The 19,652-nt window shown below is 42.6% G+C and overlaps 1 protein-coding gene across 1 annotated transcript in view; it reads right to left on the reverse strand.

The window, feature by feature from the left end:
- CCDC171 (coiled-coil domain containing 171) overlaps positions 1-19,652 on the reverse strand; it is a 2,807,212-nt gene that overhangs the window by 2,548,841 nt on the left and 238,719 nt on the right. Inside the window, exon 5 of the mRNA XM_078675985.1 lies at positions 4,192-4,275. Coding sequence (XP_078532111.1) covers positions 4,192-4,242 — 51 coding nt within the window. The 5' untranslated portion in view covers positions 4,243-4,275. The remainder of the gene's footprint in view (positions 1-4,191; positions 4,276-19,652) is intronic.

Raw genomic sequence — 19,652 nt, forward strand, 5'->3', positions numbered from 1 at the left:
TTGTGTGTTCCAATTCCGCAGAGCTCCATCGGGAAGGTCCAGTGCACTGTCCACACTCGACTTCGAGGAGCGGGGTCTCCCCACTCACTCCATTCGCTGGTAAACACGTTCCATGGGCACTTTCAAGTAACTAATGAGTAACGCCTGACACCGAACTCAGAGTCCTTACATTGAATGTTAGGGGTTAAACAACCTGGTGAAGCGCAAGGCGGTCCTTTCCCTCTTAGAACACTCGCAGGCCGACAAATGCCTCTTACAGGAGACACACCTACTGCAGAGGGATTGCCACCGCCTCAGGTCCCGTAACTTTCCATCTCAGTTCTTCTCCTCCGCTGCCACAAAAACCGCAGGTGTCGCGATCTTGGTGGCCCAGCGTTTTCAGGCCACCAAGGTAAGGTTTTGCAGAAGGGGGCTGAGATAAGGGGGAGGCTCTTGACATATAGGTACTCCTTGGGCTCTTCAGTGTTTACTATAGGCTCAGTGTACGCCCCTAATGAGAGTCAAGAGAAATGTTTTCACCTTGCACTTAGTGAGGCTTCCAATACATCAGACTGCCATGTCCTGCTGGGTGGAGACCTCAATCTAGATTTTGACAACACCCTGGATAGGTTCTGTCAGCGTACCTCTCAGGCGGGGGCTCTCTCCTCGGAAGGGTTGGCTCGTTTGCGGGGGTGGGTTTGGTGCATCTCTGGCATCGCTTTCACCCTGGGGACAGGGAATACACCTATTATTCCAATGCACACAAGAGATATGCACGCTTAGATTACATACTCGCTTCCACATCACTTCAGGCACTCACGACGGGTGTAGATATCAGTATTGCATCTCTTTCGGATCATGCGCCAGTGACCGTGGTCTTTTCCCTCCCACCTGTTTCGCGCGTGACGAGGTGCTGGAGGCTGTGGGAACCGCTGCTACATCGTAAGGACGTGGTTGCTCGACTTAAGGGGGTCATAACAGACTATCTTAAGCATAATAGCAATACAGACACCACACTAGCGACACAATGGGCTGCGCTAAAGGCAGTGTTGCGGGGTGAGCTCATTGCGATTTCGGCGGCAGACAATGTCGAACGCGCGCATAAAAGAGAGGAGCTCACACAGCAGACGAGGTAGTTAGAACAAATGCACCAGTGAACAGGACCACCCCAGGGTTTGGTCACAACTTAAAGCCATGGGGCACCAGTTGGCTGCATTGGACCAGGACCGGGCGGAGTACGCTGCTTTGCGGCTGAAACACTCGTATTATACTGGCGGTGACCGATGTGGGCGCCTGTTGGGTAACAAGTTGTGCGAGGTGCGACAGCGACAGGCAGTGCAGGAGATCCTCTCGCAGGGGGGGGACGGGCTACAGAGGGTGCTGCTTTAGCTTCTGCGTTTAGTGATTTTTATGCCACCCTTTATGCTGGGTCCTCCCTTGAGTCATCTGCGGGGGAGTCCTTTCTCGCCTCCATTCCTTTTCCCGCCCTCACGAAAGATCAGGCGGACCTTTTAGACCGTGACATTAGGCCAGAGGAGGTCATCACCGCAATTTCTTGTCTTAAGCTGGCAAAAGCGCCTGGGCTGGATGGCTTTTCAGACCTACTTCTCTATATTCAAGCGGCCCAATTGTGCTTCATCGTAGAGTGGAGCAGATGGGAGTCTGAGAAGCATTGGCTTTTTCAAGACCAAGCGGTGGCGGGTCGCTCCAGGATTTCCCCTTCCTCCGCCGGCAGATTAGACCCCCCAACCTGTATGCATCCCACATTACCAGGGTCCTTATGGAAGTGTGGGATAGCACTAACCTCAAACATGAGCTCACCTCTTTTCCGTCACCCCTCGCACCCTTGGTGGAGAACCAGGATTTTAACCAAGGGCAAGATTCCGTGGCTTTCGCACAATGGCGACCGGCGGGGTGCCGATTCTTGTATCACCTATATGCGTAGGGGGGGTGTCATCATTCGCGGATTTCCGACAGGTATATGGTCTGCCAGATTTGGGGAGGCTCAGATATCTCCAAGCTCGACATAGGGCACTCAACGGCCAAGTGCGCCCCCCGGCTGACAGGCATTTGTGGCCATATGAGCACTGGTTAATCACACGAAAATCCAAAAAAAAAATCATCTGGGACCTATACAGAATGTTACAAGCCAAATACACGCACATATATAGTTCAGGGAAGGCACGTTGGGAAAGGGAGTTGGGTCGGACTCTTAGCCACAAAGATTGGGAGGGCATTTATTACAGGGCCCGGCATTCTTAATATAATATGGGTCTTACGGACACCCTCACTAAAGTCGCAACGTATTGGTACTACACGCCGGAGAGGCTGCATGAGATTGATCACTCTAGGGAGGCGACATGTTGGCGAGGGTGTGGGGAGACAGGCACATTGGTCCACCTGCTCTGGGATTGTGTTCAGCTTCAGGGGTACTGGAAGCAGGTCCTAGACGAGGTTGATGCACACTTCAACACAGAGATTCCACGGTTTCCTTCTTATGTATTGCTAGGGCTGCCAAATCTTATCATATATCCACTGCGCTCCCGTAGGGGCCGACTAATAGCTATTACCCTGGGTTCTGCTGTCCAGAATATTCTGTTGCATTGGCGCACTGCACATACTCCCACATTTCAGGGTTGGCTCCATCGTTTGTGGCATGTGTTGGGCATGGAGAAGCTTTCTTTAACACTGGGTGGAGAGGGCACTAAATACTCTGAGCTGAGAGGTTACCTGTCCTCGCTATTTGCGCTTATTGATGCGTATAAGTCGGAGACGGGTTAATGAGACAGAGCCCTTGATAGTGGGGGGTGGTAGACTTGGAACTTGGGCGGTGGGTGGGATGAGGGGGGTTCGGGTGGGCATGGGGGGGTTTTGGTTGTTTTTGGTTTTCCTTGTTCTTAATAAGGATTGTTTGTATCAACAATGTACCCAGTCCTGGAATTGGTCCTATAGCGTGCCACAGCTCTGTTTGTCTTATTACCTGAGCTTTCTGTTTTGCAACGTGAGGAGGGTCTGGGGCAATATGGTCAGGTGTTGTTTGTACATGCGTCACAATCTGTCAATAAAGAGATTTAATACTAAAATCTTAATTTCTTTAAAATTACTGAACAGAATTACACTAAATACCAAAAAGCGCGCTTTCCAGATAAATATCTAGCTTTCTGCCAAATTTGGTGTAATTCTGTTCATTCGTTTTTTCTCTTACGCTCCACTTTTTCTTGGCACCCATACCCCACCTCGCGCGACTGACAGATCACCCCAAAACTTGTCAGAGAGTAGCTGAGATGGATGAACTTTTTGGGGGGAAAGTTTCATGAAGAGGCACAAGGGTTATCAGCAAATCAAAAAATTGCTCTCTCTTAGGAAAGGCTTACTCACTTATAACTACATAGTGGATAGTATATATAAATGTTTCTCAGGGACAAGTTCTGGTTTGTGTAGTCGACCATATCTGCTAAATTTTTTATTTTTCTTTGGGGGCCATAACATTATATTTATTGTCTTTTTTAGTAAATTGGTAGGTCCAGTGCATTTTGAAATAATTTAAACTATTGTAACACTATTTCCAATAGGGGGATATTTTAAGACCCTGCCTCCATTGTTCGCGATGGAGGTGTATTGCAGTACGTGTGAGTGGTGATGTGTGGCGCTGGGCATATTCTAAGACTGAGATGGAATACATATACCACTCTTTTGTGTCCTTTCTGGCTGTATTTAGAAGTGCAGCCTGTGACTAGCAATGGGTTTATTTGTGTGTAGGTGTTTTTTTTTTCATTTTCCTCCCTAAACTCTTCCTTACCTTCTCCAATAATTTTAACTCACACATAGACCTAAGTTTGCAAAGATTTCTGCACATAGAAAAGATAGGAGATGCGGACATCTCTCAGCATGTGGTATTTTTAATTGCATTTTGTAATACGTTAGGAGTACTACTGTAGTACTACTAAACGTAAAATAAAATGCAGTTTGTAACGCTACCTATCTAGAGAAAACATTCTGGGCTGAATGTTTTCTCTAGATAGGTAGCGTTACAATTGATGTATCACCATTTGTTTCCAGGTTCGCATATATTGATGGTTGGGAGATATTCAGTGATTATGAATATTAATACACATCCCATGACAAAAAACATATCTTTCCACAAAGATAACACTGAAACTCAATATTATATAATAATATAAATTTAGACATATGAGTACATTGTTCAATTACCTGCAGTAGAGCCTGGACTTGTTTCTGTTCATTTCTACTTGGTGAAGTCATATTCTGCAAAGTACAACTGGGCTCAGCTCCCTCCTTCATAAGGGTAAAGTCTTGTTTAGTAACTGACAATTCATTAATAATACACTACTCATTTTGATTAACTGTACAGTAAACCTGGTATTCAAATCATAACATCCATTTAAAGGTCAAATCAATATGATCAAAAAGTTAAAGTTATTCATATAGTAACTACTGTTATAAGGACTTTAGTACCTCAGACATAAAAATGGGGAGTCATGATATGCAAAGGTAGCTTAGAACAAGTGTTTTAGCACTTCAAGAGACAGAAGCAAGTTACTTCTCAACAGGAGATTCAGTAAAGTGAGCAGCGTAATCTTGAAAACTTTACCCCTTAAATAGAGTAAAGTGTCTCTCCCTGTTTAAACACATTCCTGGATTGCCCGACATCAGGTCCTTAGACTTTAAAGCAGTGGGTTTTATGACAGACAAAGAAGTGACCAAAGGAAAAGGGGAGAGGAGTTGGCCTAACGGCTAGGGCGGTCGACCTTGAATCTGGGGAACTGGGTTCGAGTCTTTGCAATGATGCTGAACATCCTGTGATTCTGGGCAAATCACTTAATCTCCCCGTGTCTAACAAAAATGAATGTGTTTCCTCATGTAACATACCTGGTGCTATGTAAAGCGTTCTGATACCCGATTCGGGTCAAGTCGGCGCTATATAAACCTCTACAAAAAATAGTAGATTTCATCCCATTCCTATTAAAAAAAAGTCTGCATAGCTGAAAAGGGTTTGACTTCTTTAGGTTTGTCATGAAGATTGGGCACTAATGTAAATCTGATGATAAGTCAGAAAGGTGATGTTTTGCGTCTGCATGGTAGTCTGATGTATAATCGGGTTTGTCTTTATCAACAACAGGATTTACATGATATTTACCCCCAAAATGAGAGCCAAATTGTTACATGACAAACTATCACATAAAGAGGGAATTTCCAGATTGTGTTAATTAATGATAGACATTTAAGTGAGGGCTGAACTGCATTTTTGGATAAAAATCTGCATTATTGGATACAAATGAGCATGATTCCCCCTTAAGCGAATGTGATGAAAATGCACCCTAGATATGTCAGATGGCTTATGCAGAGGATTCAGGATTCTAAAGGAGTTTAAAATTCTGTAGTTGGAATATCCATGGTTATCATCAGTGTGTAAAGTCGGGTACATTTCAGCATCTTTTAAATGTAAACCACGTTATCCTCCTGAAGGAGAAATGGCTGCAAGAGATCCCGAAAATTGAAAGTTGAATATCCATATGTAAACCAGGCCATGTATGGGGAGAATATGTGGGGGTCTTCTAACATTGATAGCCACAAAAATAATAAGAAATGTATGAAGGCTACAAGATGTAAGTATAAGGGAACATATACTTGTGGTAAAAATGCTGACAGAGCAAAATAAACAAAGTGACACTTCAATTTGAGCTAATATATATCTCCATAAGGGTATATAAAGTATAATCTGTCGGAGTTCTTGGAACCATTTGAAACAAAGTAAACTAGGTTAAAAGCAGAATAAACAGAGGTTATTGTGATTATAGCATGGGATTTTAATTCAAAAATTGACCAGTCAAAAATAGACAACGTATTAAACAATATCCTTTAGATGTATAATATCCCTGATGCTAACTTCCCGACTATTACACCTTTGAAGGAATCTAGTATTATATGCGATTGGTTGAGCAGAACCTATCTCATAAATTTAAATGGTTACTCAGCTCAAAATAATTTGGCTGGTGCAACCTTTACGGCTGGCTCTCATCACTATCCAATTGATTGTGTTTTCGTCCCCGCTATTAAAATTATTTTGTGATTTTAATGTAATGCCCTATGAAGGAAGCAACCACTAGGTCCTACAGGGTACACTTATTCTTAAATAAGCAGTTTTAGAAGAAAAGGTCTCAACTTTAGATATGGATTTCCCCCAGAGATTGAGCGTTTGACTCGGTCTGACACAACTTCAGATGCCCATGAAATTTCACTTATCTTATGATGTGGATCATAATTTTATTTCCCACCCAAATAAATTAGATTGGTTTGCCTTCCTACCTGAGAATGTGTGTACATATCTTTGGCAATTTCTGTCTTCAGCCGTAAAATTAAGGACTATCTATGCCAGTAAGCACAATCGCTGGGAGGGTGACAAAGAGTGTAGAGAGCATAAGAAAGTCCTTTGGAAACTACAACAATATTTTAGGAGAGGATTAAAGAATGTAAATGGTAAGCAGATTTTGGAGTTGAAAACAATACAATAATCTTATCAGGAAAAGAAATGGAGTTTTCCAATTTATAAATGGAATGAAATGTTGGAAGGTATATAGGCAGAGGACCAGAAAATGTTTTGAGGATTGGTGATCAATATATTAGATGTACACGCAGTAGTTCAATCCCATATGAAATCAGAAGTGGATTGGGTCACACATGAACACAATTTGTATGGTTCTCCCTTTTTAAAGGTTCAAGAAAATAAGTATAGTGGCAATCCTGATATAATATAATTATTTATCATGGAAAACATTTTTAAAAATATCCAAATTTAAACTAAGTAATCTATCTATATATATAAAAACGAATGTATGTCTGTCTGTCTGTTTGTCCTTTATGCATTACTACACCATTCATCCGCTCGCCATGAAACTTTGGGAAGTTGTTAAGCACACTCCCGCGAAGGTTTCTGGCATAAACTTTTTTTAAATATTGAAGCAAGATTAGAAGCTGTTTGAATACAAACTGATCAAGCCCGTTCTTATCAAACGAACGACCATCGAGAATCGCACCGAAGGTGAATTCCTCTAATGTAACTCGGCCCTCCTCGACGCAGCTACGCGCGTTGAGGGGACCGGAGAAGCTGCCCAAACATGTCGAATCAGTCTTTGTTGTGCCGAGACGGAGTGTTGGCGAGACGGTGTGGGATCGGGAATGAACCTGAGTCGTGATGGGGGTGCAAGGTATGAGCGTGTAAGCGCTGTGCTCTCGCGCCCGCATTCAAAAGTATACCAAATGCGATGAGGCCTAATCCGGTTCGAAATAGAACCGGAGGGGAAGTAGTCTAGGGTGAAAGACACAGGAGCCAATATCGAGTGCGAGACACAAGTATCATTTGAAAGCATACACAAACCAGAGAAAAAAGTTAACATTTCACCTTAAAAGGCCATTCTGAGGTATTCAGAAGATATAGGCCAATCCTAGAAAACATAGGAAACTGAGATAATTATCTTTCTGAGCAGCAGTAACATTCCTTTCTTCTGAGATCGCAGCAAAGCGCGACGGGTAAGCTAGTTGTTTAATAAACAAATGTTGATTGGTGGATAGAAAATCTGAAGCTTCCATTCAGCTGGATAGTAGAAAGTGGCATTTTCCTTGATTCATGGAGGGGTTCGGTGTTTAAACCATTACTGAATAAAGGTAATGGGAGAATAACAGCAAATTATAGGCTAATCAGTCTTTTAGATGTGTTCAGGAAAATACAGAGTGGCATTCAGGAGGACACTCTACAATTGATTACTGTTTTTGTCCTTTGGGCTATTATAAAAAAAAGTTCTTAGAAATAAATTAGAAAGTGTACAGTTGCTCTGTGGACTTCTGAACTGCCTTTGATATGATGGATAGTGGTGGTCTATGGGGCAAACTACAAACTTGGATTGTCCCGAGGGGTTTATTTTCCTTGATTCAAGCTCTGGATAGTTCAAGATGGACACAAGTGGAGATGGACTCTACGGGCCATTTAACAAGAAAGAAAGAAAAAAGCAATAGTCTGTGCCAAGGATTTGTGCTAGTACCAATTTTTTTTAATTTATATGTGGCTGATTTTACCACAGTTTTAAGCAATTCAAATTATTTTGCCTCAAAAATAGGAGTGAAACATATTTCATATCTAATGAATGCTGATGATTTTGTCATTTCAGACTACACCACGAGAGGCCTTCAGAAAAATCTTGACGGACTAATAGCATATTGTACGAAAAATGACTTCAGTAACATTTTTGAAAAGACAAAAGTGTTTGTTTTTGATAAAAGAGTGTCTCATTTTAGTTGGTTCATAGATACATTGAACATTTCAAGAAGTTAAAATATACAAATATCTTGGGCTACACTTCAATGCTTATATAAAGTGAGCCAAAGAGGAGCTATACAGAGCAACAGCAGCAGCATACTAAGCACTGCACCAGCTTCTGAGAGGGCTGTGCTTCCAATCCTATCAAGAAGCTGGGTGAGGACTTGAGGTGGGACTTCCCCCTTCTGATCCTGGCCTTGCTGCTCTGTCTGGTTCCTCGCTGTGAATCATTTAAGTTTTAAAGAAAAATGTATTGAGCAATAAGGAAGTAAAATTGAATAGGCAAAATACATTACAATACAAATTGGTGTTAGAACAATATCAGCTGTATAAATAAAAAGAAGAATAGGGGATAAGAAAAGAGGGAGAGAGGGGGAGGGAGAAACAAGAAAGACAAGGGAAAGAAGGAGTGAAACAAGCAGTCAAATGTAATAATAACCGTTACATGTAAAAAGTTTCTTAAAACACTTGTAAACAATGTATATAAGCATAAAAATATCTAATATAACAAATAGGTGAGAAATGCATATTCATGGCAGTTTGGGAACTTCTTCAGTATGCGGGGAATGTAGAGGGATAAATCGGGCGGATAGGTCCAAAAAATTTGTAATAGGTAACCACAATAAATCTCTTTTAATAGCAAGAGTAACAGGGTAAACATAAGCTCTATCTAATCTGTGATTGTAGCAGACTCCATACCACCAGGCTTGGAAGGAAATCTTGGAGGCATCCTTCCAGGACTTGGTGATCTGTTGGAAAGCAACAGCTATGAGTAAATCAATAATAGCAACATTATCAGCGGATTGAGACCATATATCAGCTATACTTCCCAGAAAAATTTGTGGCCAAGTGAGGGGAAAATGAGAGGAAAAAATCTTATTGATCTGATTCCAAACTTTGGACCAAAAAGAATGGACTAGGGGACAGGTAAATAACATATGTTTAAGATCAGCATCGTCAGCAGAGCATGACCAACAAGCTGAGGAGATGGAAGGATCAATTTTATGTAATTTGCCAGGAGTAATCAAAAGTCTATTATAAATAAAAAATAGTGTCTGAGTAGTGTTCGCCTCTCTAGAAGATTTCCTTATTTTAGACCAAATCTTGTGCCACGTTAAAATGGAAAAGGATTCGTGTAGGTCCAACTCCCAAGCAAGTTCAGTAACCGACTTATTGCGGTTGTCAGAGGTTCCACGCAGGGTCTTATAAATTTGAGATGCAGAAGAGGAGGAGAGCAAAAGGGGTATAGTAATGGGGTGGACGTCAGTGTGAGAAGAGGAAGAGCAAAGAGCATTATAGCTACGTTGTACAACTGAGCAAAGTAAAGCATATTTAGATAGAAAAGAGGCTGGTAGGGAAAACTGAGATTGGAGTAACTGGAAGGGTATACAAGCATCATCAGAAAAAAGCTGATGTACCCAAGAAATACCAAAACTGTGCCACTCCTTCCAAAAAAGAGTCTTGTTTTTAATTTAATAAGAGGATTGTACCAAATAGAAGATTGCAGGAAATGGGAACGATCGTCCATACCATCCAGAAAAAGAGGAGAAAAAGTTTTCCTAGCATTTTTAAGAATCAGGAGAGACATTCTAATTGGAATGTGTGATAAAGAAACAAATTGTTCAAAAGAAAAGGGATGAAAAAAGGAGGATTCAACCTCAACCCACAACGGTTGTGAAGATTTGTCAAGGGAGCGTTCAGTAAGAAGGGAAGCTGAGTGCATAAGAAAGAAAGAGTCATGATAAGAGGAGAAATCCGGGAAGTTGGCCCCACCCATATTTTTAGGACATTGGAGTTTGGCGAAGGACATTCTAGCCTTCTTATTTTGCCAAAGAAAGCGAGAAAGAATAGAGTAAATAGATTGATATGTAGATTTGGGAATGTTAACTGGAAGATTGGAGAGGAAGAATAGGATGATCGGAACTAACATCATTTTTATAGAGTCTAACCTACCCCACCAAGATAAAAACAAGGGATTCCATTTCGCTGTGGATTCCTTTAAAGTGGTGTTAAGAATTTTAATATTTAATGCAACTGTATCTTTAATTATTGGAGTGAACCACAAGCCCAGATAATTAATTTTGTCCGGATTCCAATGAAAAGAGGAGGAGAGAAAATCAGAACGAAAACAAAAAGCATTCAGAGGTAAGATTTCACACTTACCCGTATTAAGGGGCACATTATGATGGAGGATTTTCCGCATCCTCCGGGCCGGCGGAAGCCACCGCCGGCCCGGCGGATGCGGAAAATCCTCTGCGGACCCACCAAAGACCAACCGCCACATTAGGATGGCTGGTGGGTCCTGGTTTAAGTCCGCTGCTTTTCCGCCACGGTTGGCTTACAACCGCGGCGGAAAAGGCCTAATATGGTGGCGGTGCCTCTCAGACACCGCCAGCCATATTAGGATGTCTGAATTTCTATGCCTTTATACGGCGGCATTTCCGCCGTGCAAAGGCATACGGATTTTTGTTTGGGGGCCCGTTGCAGGCCCCCAGGGGTGAAGGGGGGGTGGGGGGTGCACATGGGGGGTACCTATGGTACCCCCCTGCATTTGTGTGCACAGAGCGGCAGGCACCGCGCGGTGCCTGACGCTTTGTGCACGCAAATGCACAGCTTTCATTTTTAACATTGCGACGGGTGCTGCTTCAAGCAGCACCCGCCGCAATATTAAAAATAGAGGATGTGACCGCCAGGGTGGCGGTCACATCCTAATTGCACATGAGGGAACGCCGCAGCACATGCGGACGTTCCCTCCTACTCAGCCCTCGAGGACGGACGCAAGTCCGTCCGCGATCGTAATGGGCCTCTAAGTTTGTAGCCCAAAACCGATGCAAACTGGGAAACTTCAGATAAAAAAGCTGGAACAGAAGTTTGAGGATTTGAAATGAAAAAAAGAATGTCATCTGCATAGGCAGAGAGTTTCAGCTGAGAGGTTCCATAGATAAAACCCGTAATGTCGGGGTTCAATCTTAGTTTTGTGAGAAAAGTTTCTAACGTTAAAATAAAGAGAAGGGGAGAGAGAGGACAGTCCTGGCGAACTCCTCGGAGAAGAGAAAAAGAGGAAGAAACAAGGCCATTTGCTAATATAAAAGATCTAGGAAAAGAATATAATAAAGAAACATAAGAAAGAAACTTTAGGCCAAAGCCAAACCAAGTAAGAGTAGAGAACATAAACTGCCAATCAACTCGATCAAAAGCTTTCTCGGCGTCAAGGGCAACAGCTGCCAATGATTGTTTATAGGATCGAGATTTACCGAGAACATTGAAAAAGAGACGCGTATTGTCGGAGAGGTGTCGTCCCTTAATGAAACTAGATTGCTCTTTACCAATAAGTAGAGGTAAAATTTTATCAAGGCGAAGAGCAAGAATTTTAGCAAAAATGGTATAATCTATATTAATTAACGAGATAGGACGATAGTTTTTGCACAGAGTATGATCTTTATTATCCTTAGGAATTAGGCAAATTAGAGCTTCTTGAAAAGACCCTGCAGACTTCTTAGACTCAATAAAGAAGGAAAACAATTGATGAAGTTTTGGTACCAGGAGGGCGGAAAAATGTAAATAAAATTCAATAGAAAAGCCATGCGGACCCGGGGCCTTACCCTTTTTGAGCATGTGAATGGACTCTAAAATATCTCTAGGCAAAAAATCAACCTCCAAAGAAGCAAAGTCTACATCAGGTGCGGGAGGAGGAGGAATTGTAGATAAAAAGGGATTTATACCCGCAGGAGTAGGAGGGGACTCTGGAGTGTAGAGTTGTTGATAGAAGTTCGTAAATTCGTGTAAAATGTCTTCATCTTTATATAAGGCAGTGTTCGAAGAGTCAACAATAGAGTCTATTTTTGTTCTTTCTCTTTTAACCTTGAGATATTTTGCCAATAAGTTTCCAGCTTTGTTCTGTGCACTATAGTATTTAGGGCTAGATTTGAGTAGACATAAGTTAGCAGACTCTGTGGAAATTTTGTTGAAGGAAAATTTAGCCTGAATAAGTTGATTTAGATCAGCTTGATTATAAGTTGAAAAGTAAGAATGTTCCAAGTGTTTGATCCTCGCTGTGAATCATGCCGTGCTAATTCCCATTTCCAGCACCGCATTCCTGCCCTGCTGCTGTCACTGAGCTTTGGAGTTGCCAGAAAAGAAGACAAATAATTGACAGTATGAGAGTGTGAGTGTTTAGTGTTTGAAAGTGTCAATGAGAGTGAAAGTGAGAAAATATCAATGAGTATGAGAGTAAGTATGACTAAGTGATAGTGAGGGAAAGCAGTCACTTAGTGGACTGTACATGGTACAATGTTGAAAGTTAACCTTCTGGATCAGGTGCAAAAATGTGGGTTGGCGGCACTTTGATAGGCTTGCCAGGAGGGGAAAAGAAGAAATACGTTGCAGATCAGCAATTTTGTTTGTGTTCTGTTAGTACGTCATCTTCTCTCTGGTGCAATTCTGGCACAATGCCAATAAGGAGCAAAGATAACTCAATAGAGAAATGAGAAAAAAAATCATGCGTGCCTTCCATTATATTGGTTGAACTACAGATCTTCCGTCTTGTCAGAGAAAATCGAAGACTGCCAATCAGGAAGAATTTTAGGCACAAGCTGAAAAAATAGAACACAGTGCAACCTTCATTGGGTTAAACGAGGGCCATCCAAGTCAACCTATCCCAACTAGTCTATTTCTAGTATTTCCTGCCTGAATAAATCTAGACCTTCTCTCTCTTGGATATCTGTTTTCAGGATGTTAATATGTGGGATTGTCCCTTGCAGGGCCAAACCAAGCACCAGTAGCAGGCGCCTATCTTTGGTTGACACTCAGAAAGCAATAATGTGACATTATTGTGTGAATACAGGATGATAGCTCAGTTGCAGTTGGCTTTTCCTTAATACATTGCTTTTGTATGCAATGTTCGGCTTAGACAGCTTGTTGCAATGCATGCCTCCTTGGATTTTCTAGTTTCTCTGCTTCTCAAATATGTTTGGTTGAAAGTCTTTCCTGGGTTCCAGGAAATCCGAAGCCAAGAACTACGGACAAACCCAGAGAGAAATGGTGCAGCCAAAGTTTACCACACATACATCTAATTTATGTCTGTTCCTCACCACTGCTTCATGACCACTTATGCATGTGGTCTCATCTTTACAGAGATTTTACATACATTTCAGGTCCCCTGAGAGAAGGCTGATTGGGGTTAACAACCCCAAAGTCTTCCTCCAGGGGAGATGACACTAATATTGTGGGTAAAGGTGAGAGAAAGAGAGGCAGGCCTTGTTCCAGGAAGCCTGGATCCCAGCTCCCTTTTCATTTTTCTCTTGACAAAAATATAGTCATTAGTGTCCAGCAGCATTTCATGAATCCTGAGAGGAGCAGATCAGGAGGTAACAACTCTGACATGATCCTCCAAGTAGAGCTAAAATGCAGGTAATGGGTCGAGCTCAGACACATTCTTTCCCACATGATCAAAACTTACCAGGTATGGAATAGGTTTTTGGCCCTTTTACATAGCAGAACTATGGATAATGAATATCTGCCTACATTGGAGAGGAATGTAGCCATGCGGTGGTGCTACTATGTCTAGACTGAGTTTATAATTTGGAGTATAAGCATTATACTAACCTAAATTACACTTAGTGAGTGAGCACAGTAAGCTAGTTGCTCTAAATGGGGGTTCTCCTCTACAATATTTTTTGGGGAGAAGTACTGCTCTAATGTACAATATGTTGCAACATTGATGCACAGTGTATTATGCAATATACATTCTAACATTCATTAGCTGAAAAGAAATTATCTTAACAGGCAACTCGTGAAATAACACCTGAAGTCCACCACGAGGCGTTGTTTGGAAACTGCCTCTCATCTTTCCCTAGTATGCCAAAAATAGATTGCCTAAGAGCCCGTCCGGGACACAGAAAAAAATAGTTGGCAGTATCAATGGCAGGTTTGCAAAGTAATATAGGAGATATGGGAAGATACCATCTTCGAGAAAATTATTTGACAACTGGGGATAGGTGAAGGGATCTCGAGGATGAGATCTATGAAGCAAGGGCTGATGCTGCTCTGGTCAGATTACTGTTCAACAGGTCTTTGTCCGAATGATAGATCTGGATGCCGAGGTAGCACAAAGTGGTTCCCTCTTAACGTAAGAGACCCCCTCCTAAATCTGTGCAGGATTCAGGGGCATTCAGACCTAGAAGTGCATGATTTCAACCAGTTCACTCAAGGGTTGGATGTGGCCTCAAATTCTTGAAAGAGGTGTTGGAGCTCTGGATAAGTATCCTGGAAACCCTTGAAATAGAAAAGAAGATCATCCCCACACAATGAAACCACATAAATCACATCAGACAGGGATAACACAGTTCACTCCAGGCATCACCAATGGCTCTATGGCCAGAGCGCATAACAGCGGGGACAAGGCACAACCCTGCTGTGTACCTCGGCCCATTGCAAAGAAGAGGGAAATGGATGTGCCAACTCAGACCCAAGCAATTGAATGTGAATAGAGTACATGTGTGAGTCAGAAAATGCATGGGCATCCTAAGCGGTGGAGAACTTCAAACAGATAGTCTCACCTGAGGGTGTTGAATGCTTTTTCAAGATCTAGGCTCAGGGCCATGGATCCTGGCCAGGTTTGAGGGGCCACATCCAGGATTCTACAGAAACACGTAGGTTTGATCAAATATTTTGGGAAGGAATAAACCGATTTTCATCAGGGTCAATCAGTTGGGGATGAAGCTGAAGTAGGCTGGTGGTCAGGACTTTGCTCAATATCCTGTAGTCAAAATTAGCACTTGCTATGGGCCTAAAAAAGGCAAGGTTGATTGGGCGATGCCCCATAAATACAATACTTCTAAGATAAAATTGAAACAAAAAAATATAAATGCAGGTTGAATTTCATAGGGCACCTTCTAATTTGGCAGAAAATGGCAGTATATGAGTACGGTTACACTCTGGTGTGAAATAAGGCACAATATCTCCTAGATGAGGAGATCATGAATAAAGAACAGTCAACAGCCCAGGCCTGCTCTAGAGTGGTAAAGCACCTGGTTCAAACAAATTACCCCCTGACATTTTTAAACACATCTCATCTAAAGTACTCTCATCACTTAGAACCATGCTGGGGGCATTAGAGGGTGGTGGACTGTCGCCTGATTTGCACAAGTCTAAAATAATGGTTATGCATTAAACTGGCTGACCTCCAAAACATGGTACGTCTAATGTCCAAACTCCCTCACACACCATTTGGGCCATATGATTGGCAAGAATAATTCGATTTTTCTGTCCACCCCGACCAATGCAGTTTCATGTGCTGTTGGCCAACTAGACATAATATCACAATGCCCTAGCTTTGGCTAACCAATTGGATAGTGCATTGGCCCTAAGATGGTTGACTTTGAGAAGGTGTTAAATTCAGTGTAGTGAGATTACCTGCTCGCACTACTAGAGAAGATGAATGTAGAACCCAGGTTCCTTAAATGCATGTGCCTCCATAATGCTAATCTGATCAACAGAGTTGGAGTGGGAAGCTCAATGTCAAACACCTTCACCATTTGCAGAGGTACCACACATGGCTGGCCACTGCCCCAATTATTATTTGCCATAGCCATGGAGACGCTGGCAGAATGGGTCCAGATTTATGGTCTTCTGAGGGGATTCAAACTGGCCTCAGTAATTACAAATAGAATGTCTTCATAGCAGACGGCCTGCTCATTTATTTTCAAGACCCAGGGCAGTCTGGCAACTGAGTCTTAGAGAGTTGCAGACTATTCAGTGAGTTCTCTGATCTCAGGTTTAACTTATCCAAGTATGCAATATACTCAATAGGTGCCATAGAGCAGGATCTCCAGTGGACATGAGACCTCACAATTATCAAGAGAGTAACTTCAACATTTTGAGGGTTTTCGTAACTACTGAGAAAGACTGTCACTGCCTGATGAACATGCTATGACAAGTAGGCTGACTGCACAACAGCATCTCCTTTTGGTACCCTTTTACCCTATCCCTGGCAGGCTGAGCAGCCTTCACTAAGGCCTCATTACCACAGCTCCTTTTATTTATTTATTTAAGAAGTTTTATATAGCGCTAGCCAGACCCTAGGGTATCGGAGAGCTTTACATCAGATACATTGCATAGATTCACAAAATAAAAAAAACAAAAGACAAAGGAGCGACAAGGTGATAGACAGTCTTTAACTACGGAGTCCTTCGTAGTCTCGATTGGCCCTATTGATTGCCTAGGGAGCGGTTGAGGGACAGGATTTTTTGTTGGCTTTTGAATTTTACAAAAGTGGTAGTGGTTCTGATGTGTGGGGGGATAGAGTTCCAGATTTTTGGAGCGCTTCCTGCTAAGGATCGATCCGCGTTTTTTTGTTTTCGAGTTTTTGGTGGAATGAGTAGGAGGGAGTTTGAGCTTCTAAGGTTTCTGGCCTGACCGGCTTCTTTGAGTTTTTTGCCAGATATTCAGGTTTGCCGGTATGTAGGGCTTTATGTGTGAGGCAGGCTTTTCTGAAGCTGATCCGCATTTCGACTGGAAGTCATTTTAGTTCCCTGAGTGCAGGGGAAATGTGGTCAAATTTCTTGATGCCGGTGATCATTCTGGCTGCCGCATGCAGCGTTGTTTTGATGGGAGCCAGATGGGATTTTGGTATTCCTGAGAGGACTGCATACCCATAGTCCAATCTTGACAGTACCAGGGTTTGGGTGGCCTGTTTGAGGTCATTTGGCGGAATGAAAGGTTTTATCTTGTTCAGAAGTTTGAGATTAAGGAAGGCACTCTTGGCCGAGTTCTTGATGTGTCCGGTCATGCTCAGTTTCGGGTCTAGAGTGATGCCTAATGATTTGACAGAGTCTTCCAGTGTGAGAATCCCTTTGAGCGCATCGACGGCCTTTAGCCATTCGGCAATTTGGGGGTGTTCTTCTTTATTCAAAATGAGGAGAGTCTCGGTCTTGTCAGGGTTTAGTTTGAGGTGGTTACATGATAGCCAGTGTTGAACATCTCTCAGTACTTCATTGATCTTTTGAATGTCTCTGAGGGAGGTGGTTTCCAGATATATCTGAGTGTCATCAGCATAGAGATGGAAATGGATGTTGGCTGTTTTGAGTAGTTTAGTGAGAGGTTCCATGTAGATGTTAAAGAGTTGCGAGGATAGCACTTAGCCTTGAGGGACTCACTTGTTGACTGGGTGGAGGACAGAGGCGGAGGTTTTGATTTTTATTTTTTTAGTGCGATTGTGCAGGAAGGAGGAGAACCATTGGTGGACCGCTTCTCCAAGACCGGCTCTATCTTGGAGCGCCCTGAGGAGAAGATTATGATCTACCGTGTTGAATGCTGCCGAGAGGTCAAGGAGAATGATGAGGCAGCATTGGTCGGAGTCAAGTGATTTATGAATATCGTCAATGATGTTGAGGATAGCGATTTCAGTGCTACAGCCTTTTCTGAAACCTGATTGATGGGAGTCTAGGAGGTTGATGTTGTCCAGGTGTTGGGTTAGTTGTTGGAGTACACATTTTTCTAAGACTTTGGACAGAAGGGGGAGGTTAGAGACAGGTCTGTAATTATTGAGCTCCATAGTGTCGAGGCCGGGTTTTTCAGCAATGGAGTGACTTGTCCCACTTTAAGGCAGTCTGGAACGACTCCATTTTTCAAAGAGCTATTTATGATTGTGCACCAAAGTGGTGCTAGGGAGCGCTTCAGTTTTTTAGTCAGTATGGGTGGAATGGGATCTAGAATATGGGCTAAGGGTTTGGAGGTGGCGATCAGTGTGATTATCTCTGATTCTTGCATGGGGCGGAAGCTTAACCATGAGTTGGTCAAGGGATAGGGAGCGATATCGAGCGTTCCAGACGTGATGCACTTAGTAGGGTGTGTATTGCTGACGTCAAGTGAGAGTTTGATTTTCGTGATCTTATCATTGAAAAAGTTGGCGAATTTGTCGCATTATTCTTTGGATGCCTGTATAGAAGAGGTCACGGGCTTGGAGGTTTGTTGCCTTATGATGTTATAGAGCTCTTTTGGTCTATTTTTTGCGCTGTCCAATGCAGAGCGGAAGAAGGAGGATTTCTTGTTTTTGATGTGGTTATTGTATTTCCTGCAAGCTGATTTGAGTTGTTCGTGGATGATGGAGGTAGGGATATTCCTCCAGCTTCTTTCTTTGGCTCTTAGTTTTCTCCTTTCAGTATTGAGGTCAGAGTTGAACTATGACCTGGAAGGGATGATAGCATCCAGGATCGCTCCTTTGTAGTGCATCTCCTCCGTGCAATGTTGGATTAAGTTGTTATCAAAGAGGAGATTGGATAGCTTTTGAATATGCGGGTTTTTAGTTTCATTCCACCAAAGGTTAAGGTCCCCAAGAATTAGATTGTTGGCATCTCCGAGTGCACAGTGAGCGATCAGGTCGGATAAGTGTTCCCCAAATGCGGAGGTGTGGGCTGGTGGATGATAAAGAAGGTGACAGAGCAAAGTTCCATTATCTTTGGTCTTCATGTTGGCTGTAAGACATTCAAAGGAGTTGTAATTGCAATATTCTATTTCCTTGATGACAAAGTTGTCTTTATGAATGATAGCTACCCCTCCGCCTTGTTAGTCTTTTCTGTCTTTGTTAATAACAGAAAAGCCTGGTGGCACAAGCATGTCTAGGCATAACTATCCACACGATCCACACTATGACCCAGTCTTCTTGAGTGAGCAGTGGCTGATGGGAGATATGCACCCAACGCATTTACCATACAGAGAAAAGATCATATTGAACCTCCCTCCTATGACATACACTGTGCTGATACCATGGCAAAAGACCCTATATGTGCTGGGATCGCAACATAACATAACATGAGGGACCCTAAGTGCATAGGAAATATGGTAGGCCACATGCAAGCCTTAAAGGGCTTCCAAAGTTGAGAAGTCTTTGAGATTTCTAAACTGGGGAATGTGATGTCTGGTACTATCTTGTGCTCTTTGTAGATATTTACGTCAAATATGAGATGCATAAATGGCAATTGTTTTGGTAACTCCGACTACGACATGCCGTCTCTCCCTATGGTGAAAGTTGGATTGAACTCCTTCACTTTAACCCCGCTTCAATCTAAATTACTGATGGGAGAAATGGGGCAACTGCTGACACCTTTGACAACCTTAGTGGCGTAGCAAGATCCTTTGCAGCAACACTGTATCATGATTGACAAGCAAAGGTACTATGGGCCACTAGGGATGTTATACCCAGATATTCAAGGTGGCTAGCATCTCTCCTAAATACACTAGAATTCATGGCTTGCTGGGAAATGTATTTCATTATCGGTATGATGCGGTTAGTGTTCTCTACGTACACCCTGAGTCCAGACAACGATGAGACTCCACAATGACT

The sequence above is a fragment of the Lissotriton helveticus genome, chromosome 2_1, assembly GCF_964261635.1.
Source record: "Lissotriton helveticus chromosome 2_1, aLisHel1.1, whole genome shotgun sequence".
Taxonomy (NCBI): domain Eukaryota; kingdom Metazoa; phylum Chordata; class Amphibia; order Caudata; family Salamandridae; genus Lissotriton; species Lissotriton helveticus.